Source organism: Falco cherrug, chromosome Z, assembly GCF_023634085.1.
Source record: "Falco cherrug isolate bFalChe1 chromosome Z, bFalChe1.pri, whole genome shotgun sequence".
Lineage (NCBI taxonomy): Eukaryota > Metazoa > Chordata > Aves > Falconiformes > Falconidae > Falco > Falco cherrug.
The window spans coordinates 63120177-63138641 of record NC_073720.1 but is presented as its reverse complement, the minus strand read 5'-3'; the positions used below and the strand labels follow the sequence as shown (position 1 = coordinate 63138641).

Below are 18465 nucleotides of genomic sequence, written 5' to 3'. Positions count from 1 at the left end.
AAATTCCAGAAGTGTAAAACATGGGGAAAGTGATGGTGCAATTTCAACCCTCAACAGGCGTGCCAAAAGAGATACTTTCGTGTACATGCTGCAGACCACAAGACAGAGTGGAGCCATGGCTGTGCTGACCTTCCCTACCCAATCAATCTGTTTCATGTTTCACTTATACCCTGCAGTACCCCATGAAAGTCAGTAAAATGAAAATAACCATTGTTTTCCTACCTGTCTTCAGATGTTCAGATAAATTTGTCAGTCTTGGAAAGCACTCTTCGCTTTATTAATATAATAGCTCTGTGGTGCCGCTTGGCAAACAAACCATTATGCAACCTTTAGCTCTTATACAGCAAAGCCTCAAAGGGCATATAAATTTTAGCTTTTCTTGAGGTCTTAGGAAGGCCAGATAGCTTAAACACTTAAAGTCATTGAACTGGGAAAGATTTCCTGCACTACTGATGCTGCTCACCCTCTTATTTTGGGCAACCAGGTCATACAAACTCATGAAGGAAGTTAGCAAGCTCCTTATGTATAAATATTTGGGCTTTTTTGAGCAGTGGGGAAATCATAACTAAGGAGTCAGTTATCTCTAGGGTAAGGAAATACACCAATATCAACTAGCAACTTCTAAATATGGTTATATATTCAGGACACACGGCATTGGTGAATGCATTTGCAGATTAGGCATGGAACTTTGTATGCATATTGTGGATTTGCAAGAGTGTGACTGAACTGAAAAATCTCTGCTATTTTTGGGATAGAAACTAAGTGTGTAAATCTTCATTGATCACATTTATCTTCTTCCTTCTACATACCTAATTTATCATTCTAATGCACAACATTTTACATTAAACTCAGGAAAGCAAAGCAGATTGAAAAGAAGTGCTTCAACAGCATTAACATACCATTGCAAGCAACCCAGCAAAGTAACCCTTTCCCCTAACATTTCACATCAATGCCAAACAGGTCTCCATTCAAAAAGTTATATATTATTTTTGTATTACACTTGCCAAGAGGAAAATATAGATAAGAATCCCTTTCAGAAATCAGGGTTACAGAAGCAATTTTCAAACCTGGCTTCCCATACAAGCTCTACAGATGGAGAGGTGCTGTCAGGGCTGCAGATGACCATATGTTGATACTGCAGACAGAAGCTGGTGGTTACTAGCAAGTGAATTACTGAGGTCAGATACAGCATCATTTCAGCTCTTCTGGATATAAATTTAGTGATATAATTAGACATAAGCACATTAAAATAATAAGATTTTTCACTGTTCTGTCATTCAGTTTCAGTATCTTTGACCAAATTTTATTCTTCTCCTGGTTGGATCTGTTGCAAATTTTCCCATCAGTTTTTATTAAGTGGTTTAATGTTTGTCTGGCATTAGATCCCAGGTAGACATGAAGGCCCCCTTGTGCTGGAGACAATATTGTCTGCCCTGTCATAGGGAAAAATTTGTCTGTGATTTAAGGAGGTGGTAGAAGAATCTGTAGTAAGATAATCTGAGGTTCACCAACAAAAAGGAGAGTTGTGGTGGTAGTGAAAAATCAAACCGTGCACTTATACTGCTTAACTATTGCACAACTGGAGAGCCCCAAATTGTCTGAATTTTAAAACCATATAAACAAACGCAAAAATAACCTCAGCTGCTGTTCAGGCTGGCCTTCACTGTTTGAAACTTGGCCAACATTGCTCAGAAATTGCACTGTTTTTATCCACGAAGAATGTTCTGTTCTAATAAATCACTAGGACATTCCACCACATCCTGTCCTGTCCTGCTCTGCCTTCACTTGGTACTGAGAATCTTGCTCTGCCCTTCTGAAACCAGTGGAACATACACCTACTTGTTAGTTTATGCTTATTTTGAATAATAAATCGGGCTCTCCTTGATAAAGACAATTAAAATAGCAACAAAATCACTGCTCAGCAAGAGTGAATAAGGAGTAGTCATTGCAATGCTGAGAAAAACACCGGTGGCAGCTATCCACCCCCTTTAAACAAAAATTCTTGGAGGTTTGAGACATAAAGGACTTAGCACAGAATTATTTTTTTTCCCAGAAAAGCTGAAAATTTACCTTCTTTTTTTCATTTTGGTATTTTATATTTATAACTTTGAGACAGTGAGGTGCTTGGAACAGTGATGACAGTCTTTCTTCCAGCAGAAGGACATGTATTTGTAGAATTTCATTGACAGATTCTTCATATGTAAAAGTAGGAGGCTATGTTTCTCTTTGTATAACTCATGCTACAGTGGTTCTGAAATGAGACTGTAAATTAGGGTGAGATAAGTCCATAGGGACAAAGACTCTTCCACTCATTTCAGTTGAAAGAAGGGAGATGAATGTTTCTCAGACCTGCATTCCCCCATCTTTATCCTTTCTCTGCTTAATCTAATGGGATTACTGGGAATCGCATAATTTTTGATTCCAGTTTTCTTCTATTCTCTCTCTGACTGCAATGTTCTCGTATGTTTTTCTCTACTACAGTATCAATCTCAATGAAGTTTTACAGAAAGCTTGCAGTTGTATCAACTGGTATCCAACTGATTCCATGGTATATTATTACAAGAACTTTGTTTAGTGGCTGTTAAAGCTATGGTGGAAGAGATCCATTGACTCTAGGATCTACAAAGAAAATCTCTAAGGAGAAGGAGTAATTCTTTTACTCTGCCATCGTATTCCTTAATGTTATGAACATAACAGAGAGTAACTGTGTATTCACAACCATCACTGGACAGTACCACAAAGCAGTATGTTCCTAACTTCATCAGGTTTTCTAAAGTCAGTCTCCTACTGAAACAGTGTAGTAGAACAACACATAGATCTGACTACTGTTTGTCCTACATAGCAAAAAAGTTTGAGACTCAGTGCTTCTACATTAATTTTTTGTGCAAACAACTATGTGGTAGCACAACAGAGAACTCACCTGGAAAATTGTCAGCAGTCTCCAGAGAGTATCATACCTGGAGTTCTTATCTTGAACTGGTTTGAAATATATGGACACGTATACACACAGATTCCATTAATTTTACTTCCAAACACAGAAACTTCACAACAAAATTTGTCCAGACAGCAAAGCCAAGTGTCAAAGAACATAAAAGACAGCATTAATTTTGTCTGAGAAGAAGTGCAAAAGAAGCTTAAACCAAAATTCACATATTCTTGTAGAAGGTCACTGAAATATAAATCTAGACAAAATCTGATAGATTGGTCTGAAAAACAGACGCAAGAAAAGGAAATGCAGTATAAATATTCAAAGGAATTTTGATTACAGACATGTCTGCAGTTTCAGCAAGCCTGAAACGGAAGCTTATTTTCAAACTGCAGCCATCTGCTAATGGTGTATCATAACCCAGCACAGCAGTCTTCAGTTCTAGACCAATTTTCATATAGGAATTTTTACCTGAAACAAACTTTCTTATGTCCAGGAAGGAAAATCCATGTCGCAGGGTCAATTGCTATTAAACAATTTTCTTGACAATGTTTCAAAACGGTACATTCATCCATCACAGAATTTATGATACTTGTTATTTTAAATTTATTATATTTCAGTAAAGCATTAACATTCAGATATGTTGTTCTCAAAGGCCATGACCTTCCAGAGACTCAGCTTTACATGTTGAGAACATTCCCCTGGAAACAGACAGCTCTCACATAAGAATCTTTGGGGGGATCCAAACTATAAGGTGTTAACATGAAAAGGGTTAGCAAAATGTCACATGTCCATGTCTTTATCTGTGGTTCATTTTTAGTTCATGCCAACAGCAATTTCTTTTTTCATGGTGATCCACACTTTCTTTGTAAATTGACTGTGTCCCAGTCAACACACATCACCACAGCTGGCTCATACTTAGGCTTTTTTTAGTGCTTGGTGCCTGGTTTCTGCAAATGTCTCCTTTTCAAGGTAATTTTAATTTATCTCCAGGACCTAATCGCTTCTTTTACAGTTAAATTTGGTTAACACACATACTTACATCAGGGACTTCGAACTCTCTACACCTTTGACCATCTTTCTCCCGTCAAGGCAAATATATCTCAGGTGCAGCAATTCTGTGTGCGTCTGCTCACAGAATGGCATGAGAGGGCAGAGTGCAAAACAGAAGGATAATCTGACTGCCTAAATCAAACAAGATAAATCTTTAACAGTACTAATACCCGTGATAATTTGTCTAGTTGCAGCTGATGGGCCTTCTAGAGGTAGCTGATGGAAAACGGAACATTTGCGGAGGACAGTGTTTCAACTACCTGGTGCATCAGCAGGCAGAGTAGAGACATTTCAAAGAGGAACATTTTTGTTAAAGGATAGTGTTCTGTTCTTTCTGACATCCAGCTTTATGCACAAGTTCTGGTTTTTTTCCTCTACATGACTGATATTTTCATGCTTCAGAGAGCAAATAAGTTCTGAAGAAATGTAACAGGGAATAGCAAATGATGTTGCAAACCCAAATGTAACTGGAAAATATGAATGTGACAATGAAAGCCCCTTATTTTTCTTACCTCATTTGATAATGGAGAATTTGATTGGCCTCGATTGGTACTCAAAGTTTGCCCTGATACATGCTGGTACATTTTTAACAACATTAATCATATCCTGTCAGTCCTACTGTGATGCATCGGCTTTTCAGACTAGAGTCATAGAGCTATAGAGCAGTCTTTCAATCAAATCTGGAAAGGGTGTCTGTTGAGGCATTGAAATGAGAGCATTATGGATTTTAAAAGCTTCAGTAATAATGTTTTTAGGTTATCAGCTTTGATTTATGTACTTTAAAGTTTGCAATACAGAAATGTGCAGATTGGTCCAGCACTTAGCAAAGGACTGATATTAATTCTGAAAGTACTGAAAGCTTATGCTCCTGTGGATGGACCAACCCTTGAAGTACAGGGTTCAGAAAATCTTAGATGTTAAATCTGAATGGCTAGACAGATGCTGCCAAATATGTATTTTTTTCTTGCCATTGCTTTAGCTCTTTCTTTGACTGCCTTGTGTATCCCCTCCTGCTCTCTGAAAGTTTGTCTGAGTACCTGTGCTGTGACTACAGAAACAACAGTGGAAAGTCTACCTGTGATAAAACGTAGAGACATGATGACCATTCAGTGAACTGTGCACAATCATTCCTGTATATCTGTGCTCTGAATGTGCCTGTTTACCGAACAGTCCGGTGAGCATAGGTATACCTTCTGGGAAATGGCAGTGGGTGAGTTTGGAGAAGAAAAAGTTTTGTTGTTTGAAAGGTGCCTGGAAGACAAATGTAGATCAGTGAAACCAAAAAAAGTGAAGCCTTCAGCCTTAGGAAATAGTTGCTTCCCTCACAATGAAAATCTCATTACACTGGCAAAGAACTGAAATCTCATTCCCTAAATGTGACTCCTATTAGATCCTAAACTCTGCAATGAGTACCTTCTAGATGTCATGAACCCTTACATGTAGCATTGAGGTATAAGACAGATTGTGACAGAGGGCATGATTCTCTTTGTTTGCCAACATATATGCATGCTATGCCCTGTGCTTCACTAAAAATGTATTTCTGGATAGTCTTGTCTTGGCTATTGCATGCTGGGCGATGTGAAAAATCTCTGGAAGTAACTGGATACTTTCAGCTGGGAGCGTCTTTCTAGTGTGCAGGGTCAGGCCAGGTGAAGAGAGGTACAGCTAGGAAACAACTGAAGAACTGGTCCAGACCCGCTGAGTGGAACAGAGCGGAGGCAACAAGGCAGATATCAGAGAGGGTGGAAAGAAAGGGACCCGGAAAGTCTGTAGCAGCTCAGGAAGTCACTGGAAAATGCTGGACTGGGATCAAGCATGAAAGAAATGGCCTGTCTTGAATGGGCAGAGTGGGTAGGGTAGAGATTTTTTTAGTTACCTTAGTCCTTTGTTCCACTGGGAAGATCTAGGACTCCTTCTAGTTAAATTTCTCCTGTTCTAATGAAACGAGAAGGGAGTTTTGAAGATCTCGTGTTGAGTACATTTTAAAGAAAAGGTGCAGGCAGGTCTGTCATAAAGCTCTGGCCAACACAGAGCTGTATCAGAAGAACATAACAAATGTCCATTTCTGATTCAAAGGTTGTGCGGAGCCAAAGAAATGTTCTTAGCCCTTCATGGGAGAGCCAATACTAGCTCTTGTTTTGCTGTTGTAATTAAGATAATCCTTATATTGTATTTAAATTACTCTCTTCTTTTTTTGTATACCGGTTACATAAGGGTTATTCAACAATCCAAAGGTAACCATACATTAGAAAGACAGTCCCTGCTCTCCTCACCCCTCCCCAGCCTGGCTACAAAAGCATTTTGTTTCTCAAGGCACTTGTAGGGTAATTTCAGAGATGAGAGAAGCCATGCCAGTTCTCTTCATAATGGTGAAGCAATATTTAACAAATACTGTGATGCTGCCTAGCAAAAAAGCTACTGGAAATACGCTGATTACTATTATGCAAGTGTGGAATAAGGAATGCCTAAATCTTAATTTAATCTTAAATCTTAATTTAAACCTTAATCTTAAATTAAATACTGTCATGTACACAACAATGTGCTCATACACGTGTGTGTGTGCATGTGTGTGTGTGTATGTGTCTGGAGTTCTGCCTAGCATCATTCACCCCCACCCCCACCCCCTCATTTTACTCATGTTTCTCTTGAAGGTCAAGCAGAAGCAGGAGTGAGATGTAATCTATTCCTTCTAATTAGTCACAGACCGAACTGGTCCTTTACAAAATCGGTCAGCAACACATGAGCAAAGGCACATGAGCATACCTGACAGGCAGTAATCTGAACCCTTTCTTGAGTCGTGATGTGTAAGAGTGAAAAGCCCAACTTGACCTTTATAGCTGAGATTGAATTTTCAAGACAGGTGGGGAGACACTAATTGTGAACTGCACAAGGGCAGTCACCAACAGATGATGCATGTGGATTCACACAACTACTTGCTACAGGCATCAGTGCAAAAGTTTATTCTGCCGATTATTTATTCTCATTTTTACTTTCTTCCTCTCAGCCTTTTCCCCTTTCCTCGTCTGATTGATACTTGACTAATACAAAGGAAGTGAAATCCTGTAGTGTCTGCTTGTCATCTTCACACTCCTTCTTTGGCACTCATTTGGCAAGAAGTGCAGGTATCTTGATGGGTATTTATTACAGTGCCGGATCAAAGCTTGAGGACACTGGCAGTGTCTGAATCTGCCTTTGATCCACAGATAGTATTTCAATTAAAGATGGGTTTGGCAGTACCTCTTGGTTTTCCATCAAACTTTACATCACTTTACATTCCCCTTTTCAGTCCTACGCTGGAATTTTCCAGGGAAATGTCATCTCATTATTGTTATTTGTTTTTCAGATCCTTCTCAAGGACTTAGTCCTCGTCATATAACAGTACAACTCTTGTTTGATATTACCCCTTTCAACTGTAATGTTAGACTAGTATAATCCCTCTGTGATTTTAAATTAATTCTTCCCAAGATAGCGTTCCTTTATCTTGTATGCCTTGTTTATTTTATTATGAGGTATATACCTTTACATTTAATGGTATTAAAACAGATTTTAGTTCCTCGCAGTCAGTTTACCTGATGATGGACACCATTCTGTAACAGGGACTCCACCTCTCATTTTCAAGAAGGTGGAAAATGAGTTAGATAAAGAAAAGGATGTTAATACTAACAAAAACATGAAGATAAATATCAAATTAAATTCTTAAAAAAGAGTGAGCATTAGAAAGCAAGGACTAACATTAGTCTCAGGAAAAGGAGACTTGGAGACAAATTCATGCAGTTAAAGGGGAAGAAGGAAAGAGTAGGGGTTTTTTTTGTTTTAAAAATATTTTATGGGATAAGTTAGCTGCTGAAGAAAAAAGTATTTGCCAGTCATTTGTAAGAAATTATTTGAGCAACTAGAAGAGCAACTCACAAACAAGTAGATAAGCCCTAGCACTTTCAATACAGCTGCATCACAGTATAAACAGAAAATTGGTAGTGAAGATATAACTGATGCCAACCCTTCCTGCTGCAAAACCTAGGCAGATTTTTAGGGAAATTGCAGGCTTTGTTGAGACATTTATTCAAATCACAATGTCATTCTTGGATTCTACTAGGTGGTGTTATCTTAATCTGCATCCAGCATATTACTGTCATGTTTTGCAATAATGCATCACACTCCATCTTGAGAACTTTTCAAGTATTTTTATATCCAAAGTCTAGAGTGGTCTTTGATCTCTTGCCAGCAGTGGTTTGTGTTGGGTGCACATGGAGTCATGCTGTCTCTACAGCTCTTGCCTCCTGCTGCCAGGTAAGAAGTTTGTAACTTCTGTTTGTCCCTGGCTGGAGCAGTGGGTGATGAGGGGGCCCAGAGGGCAGCTACCCTGACCAAGTGACCCCGTTGAGACAGACACCCTTTTTGTGTGTGGAGCCAGAACAAGCCACTGCCTGGCGTTTCATTTAGAGGTCCATGTCTGACCACCAAGAGCTTGCATTTTTTCCTTTGGCAGTTGATTTGTAGCCCCTGTTAGGGAGGAGCGTACCTATGGCTACACCTACACAGCAGCACACAGCCCCGCTTCTCAGTTGCTAACCTGGGGACGTGAAAAGCAGCTGTCCGTACGCTTGCAGCTGCTAGTTGATCGACCAAACAATAAGGTGGGTAAAGCGCAGCAACAGGTCATATTTAAACAACATATTATTATGAAAAATACCTGCAAAGTTTTTAAAAACCATGTGTAATTTTCCGTTTCTTATATAAATCTGCACCTGTTCACACACCAAAAAGGAAGGATCTGAGAACTAAATATACCACAGCCCTCAGAACAGGGCGGTCAGTCATTTCTTTTTACTTCAGGATATGCTGGTCCAAAAAACCATTCCCGTTAACTCTGAGACTAATAAACTCACTTGTTGACCAACTAGTAATCTCCCTGGAACAACATGTGTCTCTTAACAAAAGCATTCTGGAGGGAAAAAAACTTAAATAAAACCAAAAGCTTATCTAGTTTTTCACTAAAATGTAACATTATTCTAATCTGACATAATACAAATCATCTAGATTGCTACCTAGAAAAAATTCTCTGCTGGTTTGTCCAGCATTGGCTGTTAGCATGTGAAGCTCTCCCACCTCAGAAATATTTTGTCTTCCGGTGAGTCATGGTTTGCAGGAAGAGGTAACAACTTTTAGATCAAAAATTATCGTTATAAAAAGGCAAGCTTTTAGGTTCCAACCCTCTTGTGGGTTTGGAAAACAGTAAATTTTTACTTTTGTTTTGATCTCTGCACTTCCTAGTTAGTGAAATGAGGTGTTCGATGCATCAAAGATAGGGACCTTGGAGAAGATGACTTCCAAGAGCTCTTGAGAAGTGCTTTTTATTGAACTGTTCAATGTTTTTTCCAGTTTTCTGGTTTTGCAGTCCCATTTTGGTTTAGATTTATACACTCTTGGAGTAAATTCTAGTTGATTTTCTAAATATTAGTGATTCAGGGACTTTCAATAATCATATTATTGTTTATACTTATAGTAATACTTTACTAATGTAATTACTTCAGAAATATGTCGTGGTTTAACCCCGGCCAGCAGCCAAGCCTCAGGCAGCCGCTTGCTCACTCCCTCTCACCCAGAGGGATGGGGAGGAGCATCGAAAAGGAATGTAAAACTCAAGGGTTGAGATAAGAACAATTTCATAATTGAAATAAAATAAAAACGGAAAAGCAATAATAATGGTAACAATAACTGCTATAATGAAAAGGAGGGAGAGTGAGAAAAGAATGAAATCCAAAGGGAAGGGAGGAAAGAAAACAAGTGATGCACAGCACAACTGCTCACCACCCGCTGACCGATGCCCAGCCAGCGCCTGAGCAATGGTCGGCAGCCCCAGACAAGCCCCCCAGTTACATACTGGGCGTGACGCCCCATGGTGTGGAATATCCCTTTGGGCAGCCCAGGCCAGCTGTCCCGGCTGTGTCCCCTCCCAGCTCCCCGTGCCCCCCCAGCCCTCTCGCTGGCCGGGCCTGAGACACCGAGAAGTCCCTGACTGAGGATAGACACCACCCGGGCACAGCCAAACCCACCTGTGTGCTGTCAGCATTGCTCGCACAGCACAGCCACAGCACAGCTGCACCCGCTGCCGAGAAGGAAGTTAACTGCATCCCAGCCAAAACAAGGACATATTGTTACCTTACTTATGTAATTACCTAAGTGATACCTTAATGCATAGCACTGAGTAAATACAGATACACATTTTTATGACTTCTATATTACAAGCACACAGTTTAAAACATTTTTTGTCTGTGTGCCTGAGCTCAAGAAAGTAAGTTTTTGTGTTCCAGAAGAGTTATGCAAATGAAATTCACCTCTGGTCAGAGAGGAGGAATGCAGTGTATGTATCAGGTAAGAATTCATAGTTGTTTTTATATAAGCTCATGTGCTGGCTTACAGAGACAAATTTCATCCACACCGAATGATGTACAAACTGCACAACAATACCTTAATGACTCCTCAGATATCTAAGCTGTTAATTGCTATTCTGTTAAGAAAATGCAGAAAATTATTGATATGGGACATATTGCGCCATGCTCCATTTCTTCCCATGTTATTGACCACAGAGCTAACTTGTTTTAATGACTCTGAGAAATTATATATTCTGCCATGTAGTGGAAATGTGGTAGTTTTAACATCCATAAACCAGACCACTGGATTGGTTTGTGTGACTGCCACATAGTATCAGGAAATACACTGTGGAACAAAGTTATTCACGCAAAGGATGTTATAGATTCAAACTGATTGTTTTAATTTGGAAAAATTCAGGTTTGAATTTTATCCTCAAGTTCCGGTTTTCAGCTATCAAGTAATGGTGCTAACTACTTCAGGAATGGGATTGTGCCTTTTTTTTTTTTTTTTTTTTTTTTTTTTTGTGTGTGTGTGCATTGGAGATTCTTTCCTTGCTTGTAAATTAAGTGACAGAAAGGATATATAATGTGATTATTTTAGCAAGCCTGCAAAAGCTAGGAAAATTCTGATTGAGTTGCAGCAGCAAACAAAGCAAAATTGCCAACAGCTTAGAAAGAATTGGAGGAAATCACCAGTCAAAGGGAGTATTACAAAATGTAATGACAGAAAACAGCAAACTCAGAACACATTTATGCTGAGAGACAAATGTGAGACTGACACAGTCCAGAGATGCTTCTAACAGTGCTTTGAATTGGGGCACTTTCTAAACCATTTACTGAACATGGTCCTAAAAATAAAGTTTAGCAGGGGAACACAGGATGCGTGTGGTTGCTCACTGGGGGAAACTACACATCAGAGAGACAGCCAGAAGCAACAAACAGGGGAAGAAGCACTTCTTGCCCTACAAATGATTATATGGAATATTAAAATATGTGTTGCAGCTAGGTCTAGCACAACTGAAACTTTTTGTAAACAAGATATTTTTAAAACCCTTGTGGAAGACCTAGCTTGCCACATTTCAAAGGGATCTGTGTTCAGAAGGCAGACGGTCAGCACACTGCATAGACACGGACCTCTTCAGATCTGATCAGTAAAACTGAAGCACCCAGATGACTTAGTCACCAACAAGTGTTTATGTGGCTGCCTGGTTTTGATGAGATTCCTCACAGACTGACATAGGAATTGGGTTGATAGTCCCCATGCTTTGGCTCTCATACTTTGGATTTGGTCTTTCTTCTCTGAGCAATTACTAGAATACAATTGCAAGTTGTTTGTAAATACGAATTCACAGAAGATTACTTTTCTACTGAGCTGAAAAGGAAGGAGGTCTATTCCTATATAATTATGACTCAAGAAAACACTATACAATGAGTTTTTAGTTAGCTTTTTTCTTTAAACCATTTTAATTAAACATTTAAGAACTAAGGCAAGACATAATTATTGACATAATCTTTATTTCTGGTTGTGATTTCAATGCAGTTTTCAATTCATTAGAATCCTGTATAGCAAGCCTTCAGAGATGTTTCTGTGCTTACTAATCAGATTCAAAACTAGAATATTGTTGCTAAATACTTAAACATCTACAGTAAACTAATCAAATCACCAGATTTTCTTGTTTGCCTGTGGCAGAGAGAAAGTCACTTAACCAGTGGAATTCCCTCAGCAGGAAATCTATCTTTAAACTGAGTAAATGTATAGACAGGCACAAAAGCATAAAGAATGATTTTCTATAGGCAGAAAAGCATAGAGTATTTTTCCATAGTCCAAAGAGTGAATCTCATGGATACTTCCATAATTCAGTTTACTTTCTGAATCTCACATCACAAAATAATTAATGAAAAAGAGTGACCAAAGGAGGTTTTCTGATTTTTCTTAAGATCTTGATTTTTCATAACACATATATGATAATAGAAATGAGATAAAAATTACTATCTGCTTTGTGTCAATGATTTAACCTTTTCCCCACCATTCCTTCCAAGTGGCTAAATCTCCTTCTGTCCTAGAAGTGTAGCATATTGAACCAACAGTTTGGTTTGTTTAAAACATCTTTCCTAGTAACTGACTATATACATGTTTTATCCTCTGCTCAATTTGGTTGTATCTAAGTGAATCCCATTCTAAGGGACAAAATATTTCAGTTGTCCTGTGGCTTGGAAGACTTTTAGTTGTGTCAAGAATACTGATTGCATTTAAAAAGTTTAGAGTAAGTCAAACCCCTGAAAATTATCTTTGTTTATAATACACTATAGAATATAAACTGTATGAGACTGAGAGTGTTTCTCAAAGTTTAGGCAGTGCTACAAGCAATGATGCTCCTATCTTATTTGTGGCTTTTTAATAACATGTCAAAAGCTTATTTATTATTATCTCTGTTACAAAGAAATATTCTTACTAGGCTTATATGATAATTAGCATTATGGTATACAGTACTAGTTCTGCATTTCAGAAGTGTTTAGTTTTCTTGTATAAGACGTTAATTATTCTATATTCTGCCTCTCTTCTAAGAAAGCCAAGCTTTTGCCTAGTTTTGCCTAGGATTTCAGAAATTTAGTGACCAAATTGGACTCAGTCATTGTTTCCATCACAAGACCATCTCTCTGATGTCAGTTACATTCATAAAATTAAAATGCCTGTTAGTCCAACTAAACACAGGTGCCAAATAATAAAAATATTAAAGTAGCATTGTGCCTCTGTCAGCCTGTTTTGACGTCTACATAATCATGCATATTTTGTTTTTAAAGGCAGTTTTATACTGTTAAATTGATTACTTGGCTACTTTTTCCATTTGGATTGCCCAGCTCTTGTTCAATTCCATGCTGTTTTCCTTTGAGTCTTAATTACTCTTCACATAGTGAAGAGTACAAGAAATACAGTCCATACAGAAAACATGAGGGGTTCTAATAGCATGGAAACTGCTGTCAAGGTACAGTGTTGGTGTATTTTTGTGGACATCAGTTGAGTTACTGCAAATGGGAAAGCAGAAGGTAAACTTCTAATAGTAACAGAATTCTTTATTATTATAAGCAAACCTGCCAAGCAGCTTGAGAAGTAAAGCCTTAATATAATTTTGTGCTAATAAACCAAGGAAAACGAATACAACTTCAGTATTTTAAAAGCTTCTCTCTTTTTTGCACAAATGTTGTCAGAAGTTCTTGATGGCACAAGCCATTAAGTTTTCCTGGCAGCCCCTCAACAAGCTGCTTGTTACTCTAAGTAGTTGCTCTGTGTTGTCTGCAAATCTGCAGCCATGTCTGTACTCTGATGCCAACATTGTGGTCCCTCTTGGCCTCACACAAGATGGTGCTTAAGCACCAAGCTGGTCTCTGTGCACTGCTGTGTCTTGCTGCACCTTTCAATCATTTTCAGGTGTCTTATTTTTTTGTTGTTGTTGTTGTATCCTGAGCATCAACCTCACTTTTACACAAATCCAAACCTCTGTCTTACTCATATACTCCAAACCCCCCCTAGTTTAAATGTAAACATGGTCTTTGTTTATATGAACCCCAAAACATAGCTTGGCATCACACTCTGAAGCTAGGCACTACACCCTCCCCTCACCTTTGTTGGCTAGAAACCAAACACCTCTGTCGAGAAGTGTGCCAAACAGTCTTATTCTGTCCAAAAGTGGTAGTTCGCTAAGAGACATCATACAGGTTGTCATAGCTCCTCTGAAATTGCATTAGTGAAATTTATGACCTTGCATAAGGTTACCAATTACATGGAAAAGCCAAGCTGTTAACATACTTTTTGGTACTTTGTAGTTTTGTGTATTTCTAGGCAAAATGAGAATTCTGGTTCATCAATGACTGCAGCAACGGCCGAAGTTTAAACCAAGTCTTAGAGGGAGCTATGCTGCTGGTCAACACATAACACCCATTACACAGAAGAAGGATGTTTGAGAAATAGTTAGGACAGGGCTTTAATGAAGCTTACGTTTGCAGGCTTGGTTTCATCTTACGGTGACAGAGATTGCTAGACCACAGTAACAGATGGGGTCAGAGGTACAGAGCTACAGCCATGTTTTTTCAGCCGATTACAGTTGTGCTAGGGATGAAGGGGGCTAATGGACTCCAATACTCTGGAACTTCTTTATGGCTTATTTGCATTATTGCATTAAAGTCACTTAGTTTCTCCTAAACAATAGACTAAGCCTAAACTTAAAATGAACTCTGCAGCCCACCAGGTACCTACATACACTGCTGCTCTACCATACCATATAGTTCCCTTACATCCCCAAGATGGTAAATTCAGTCCTATGTTGAGGTCTAGTTCAGTAATCACTAAATACAGAAAACAAACATAAGAAGGGTGTAAATTCTAGCCTTGGTTTAGTCTGGATGATTTATTTAACTGCACTGCATTCTCTTTTCCTACTTTTAACCCTAAACATAATGCATTTCCAAACCAAGTCAGCTGCCTATTCCATCTGCATTTACCTGCTGAGTCTCAGTACCACTTCAGCAAAAAATCAGCACTAGAGTTTGACAAGCTCTAACTGTTATGGCTTCTAGGTCTCAGTTCAACATGTTATGCATCAAAAATATGTTGTCATTGACTTAATATACTTTTATCCTGCTTAGTTTAGGGTTTTTTTTGAATAACAAGTAGAATGGATAAATATTCCTGTTAAAAGTTCTTTAACACAAATCAACAACTGAAACATTTTCTATTTAAGGTATCATAAGATTTTTTACTCTAAGTTACTGTATATTTTAGGATAATAAAGAGTAATTTTAGCTACAATAAAGTTAAATTTACAATTTTACAATTTACAATTCCAATATTTCTTTACATGCAAGCTGTTTTAAACTCTGCTGAAGGGAATTAACTTTAAAATTGCTTTTGAAACACTGTTTTAATTAAATCTTCATTAACTAAGTTGTGTGAAAACATTAGGGAAATTTTGCACATCAGATGTTTTGAATGTTCAGCATAGGTTGCTGGAAGAAATCTGACTGATAAAAGGTTTTTATATTCTTTATATGTTGGCTACACTAGGATACTGAAAAAAATTTACAAAATGGCAGTTAACAATTTACAATGATTTAAAAAACTTAAACTATTGGATGTAAGAATAGTAAGATTTACTTTCTAGTAGAAGGTAGTCTGACATGTCATCCTTCTGAATCAAGCATTCCAATATGGATTGACGGTATTGCAAATCTGTACCTCTTAAGTATTTGCCTGCAATGAATTTTAAAGGGAAAAATTTGTAACAAAAGGTCAGACTTTAGTCTTTTACATTTATCTCAATTGCCTATGGCCACTGCTGGAGACAGGATACATAGCTACATGGACTTTTGATTTAGCATAATGTGTTCATTTCCAGATTCACATTGCTGTGAATGGAACAGCTAGAGATCTGATCACTAAATATTATTCTTCTATTACATTGCAGTTATTATTTGGAAAGCTCTGGGTTTATTTTTGGCAGCAGTGCAAGACCTATAGACATATACTGGCCCTGCAGTTTATCTTGAATTTATTTCAGCTGAAAAGTTTAAGATATGTGTGTTCACTTTCCTACCTATACTGGTGCAGAAAACTGAAGATTTTTATTCCCTGTATGTAAGGTCATCATAAACTTGTGTCTCTTTTAAAAACTTATCAGAATAATCAGAAATCTTACATGACTATTAGGATTCTATGTTCCCTTGATTGACATTATTTCCTGAGCATGCTGTCCTTAATCTAAGAAGGAAGAGTATGAAGGTAGTCCATTAAGTTTGTGTAAAACATTGAAAAAAATTTCTGAGCATATTTCTCAATCATCGCACACTTTTTGAAATTTTAAATTCTCCCATCATGCTACTTTTAATCTGTAAAAATCTGCATGATTGCTGAATGTATTTAAGTGTCCTTCATATGCTTGGCAAAGCTGTGTGGTGATTTCAAATCAGGTTCTTTAGGGCAGCTGTCTAATTCCTCAGTGCTGAAGTACTGAGCAATGCAGAATCAAGGCTGATTTGTGGGTCTCAGCTGTGGTCCACTGTAAGGTCTAAGCACAACAAGTTCCAAACTTTGGATAATTTTATTTTAGTGCAAGCTATACAAATGAGGCTGGAAGTTTCCTAAAATGGAGACAAGCTTTTAGTTTTCTCAGAAAAAAAATTCTTAAGGGATTTTGCTTACTTATTCCCACTACAAAAAAGCAAAAAGTCACCTGCCCAATGTGAAACACAACGGATTACTCTCTCACCATGTAACGAAAAACAGTCATATGAAACCAGGTCTTACTCCACAAACAGTTTTACAGTATTTGCAGCAGAGAGGAGAACAATGTCTGTTACAAGAGTGACTTGCCCAACCAATTGACTCATGTTTAAGTTGAACACCATTGTCAGGATAGAAAGAGGGAAAACATGGAAAAGATTAAAGGCATATTCTAAGAAAGCAATAGATGTAATATTGCAGTATTGCATAGTTAGCAGTTCCTTACTGAATGGAATGCAACTGCAAGAATCATGAATCCTCTCTAATTCTTTGCCAATCTTGATGTTACAGAAGCAGTGGGAGTAGGACTAATGAATCTGAGCACGGATATTAGTTCTACTTTTGCAATTTCCTGTTTCATTTGTATTCAGTAGAGTACTTCTGCAAAAGAGGAAATGAGACTTCAAGAAGATATAAAACAAACAAGGATGTTGAAAAAAAGATTAAGTAGCTCATAAGAATTAAGAACTGCCCAAACCCCAGTAATTTTTAATCTTTATAAGGGATGTCTCAGATTTACATCATTTCAGGACAAAGAACTACCTTTCCTTTACAAATGTCCTTGCTGGTTCCCAAAATGCCAGGAAACCATCTACAGAACTGTTTCTCCTTTTTATTCTCCCTGCCATTTTTCAATAAGCATAATGGTAATCAACACATACTCCAAAACCTCCTTCTCCATCAATACACAGAGTCCTCTAGGACTCAATAGGCATATGCTACATTTGCCACAATTTAAAAAGCTACCATGAATAGCTCAAACAGGAATGAGTAGATCTGTGATCTATCTTGTAAGCTTTTGTCCCTAATGACTACATAACATCTGGTTCATTTCCTGAATCATGCTGAATTCAAGTTTTTCTCTAGGAGTCAGCTCTGGTCTGAGTACTCTTGCATCATTCAGCTAGTAGCTAGGGATAGTGCTCTGGTCTGGGACAGCCCGAGGCAGAGAGATTTGATGTTACACCCTGAGTGAGATGAAGATGCAAACAAGGTCAAATGCCACCAACCAGGAAGGTTTATTGAAGCAAAGTGTTGATAAGAAAAGAGTGATAGGAAAAGGAAGAAAGGATAGAAAGAAAGGAAACCTACTAAGCAGTCAGGACAGAGCTAGTCACCACCATGGATCCAGCAGTGTCCCATTGGTCTGTAGTTTCCTTGTCCGTCAGTGGTGGGGGTCTCCGGATTGCGTGCTTTACTGTACAGTGGTGCAGTCTTTTATAGGGTATTCAGGGAGACCATTTCCCTGACAACATCACGTACCACACGTTCGCACATGCTCCCCATCTTGGCACACTGGTTCTGAGGGGCACATGTGACAGCTGCATGGTCCTTTGTCATGGACTGCACGTGCCTCAGCAGGTTGAGGTTGTCGTGTCTGGACATGTCCTCCAAAACAGCGTAGTTGTTTCTTGACCCCAGCCAATGTCTTGTTTTGGGTAGCTGTTTGGTCTTTGTCTGGCCTACAACTGCCATATTCCCACCAGGTAGCTTTGCCAAGCTCAGCAGGGATGCAGTCAGCTTACAATATGCTGTCCCACAGACAGGCAGTCAGAGGAAGAAGAAAAAGTGAAGGGAACATCTGATCAGGGATGGCTTCACATTTCTTTTTCTTCTTAAAATATCCAGGATCAGAGAAACATAAAATACTGTAAACAATAACAGAGGTCATCAGGAGATAAATGGACTCTGTGGAGGCTTTGAGCTGCTAGCAAGAAGAAAGACTGCATGTTTCAGGGACAGATGAACATGCTGTTCCAGGAGCACAAGATAACAGACCAGGTCTGTAGGGGCATCAGCATCTACTCTGGGTTTCTGAGCCCCATTCTATTTCTGGTGCT

The 18465-nt window shown here is 38.5% G+C and overlaps 1 protein-coding gene across 1 annotated transcript in view; it reads right to left on the bottom strand.

Annotated features, from left to right (window-relative positions):
* Positions 1-18100, bottom strand: part of LOC114018114 (E3 ubiquitin-protein ligase TRIM36-like) — a 119250-nt gene extending 101150 nt beyond the window's left edge. Inside the window, exon 1 of the mRNA XM_055698309.1 lies at positions 17888-18100. Coding sequence (XP_055554284.1) covers positions 17888-18100 — 213 coding nt within the window. The remainder of the gene's footprint in view (positions 1-17887) is intronic.
* Positions 18101-18465: the final 365 nt, after the last annotated feature.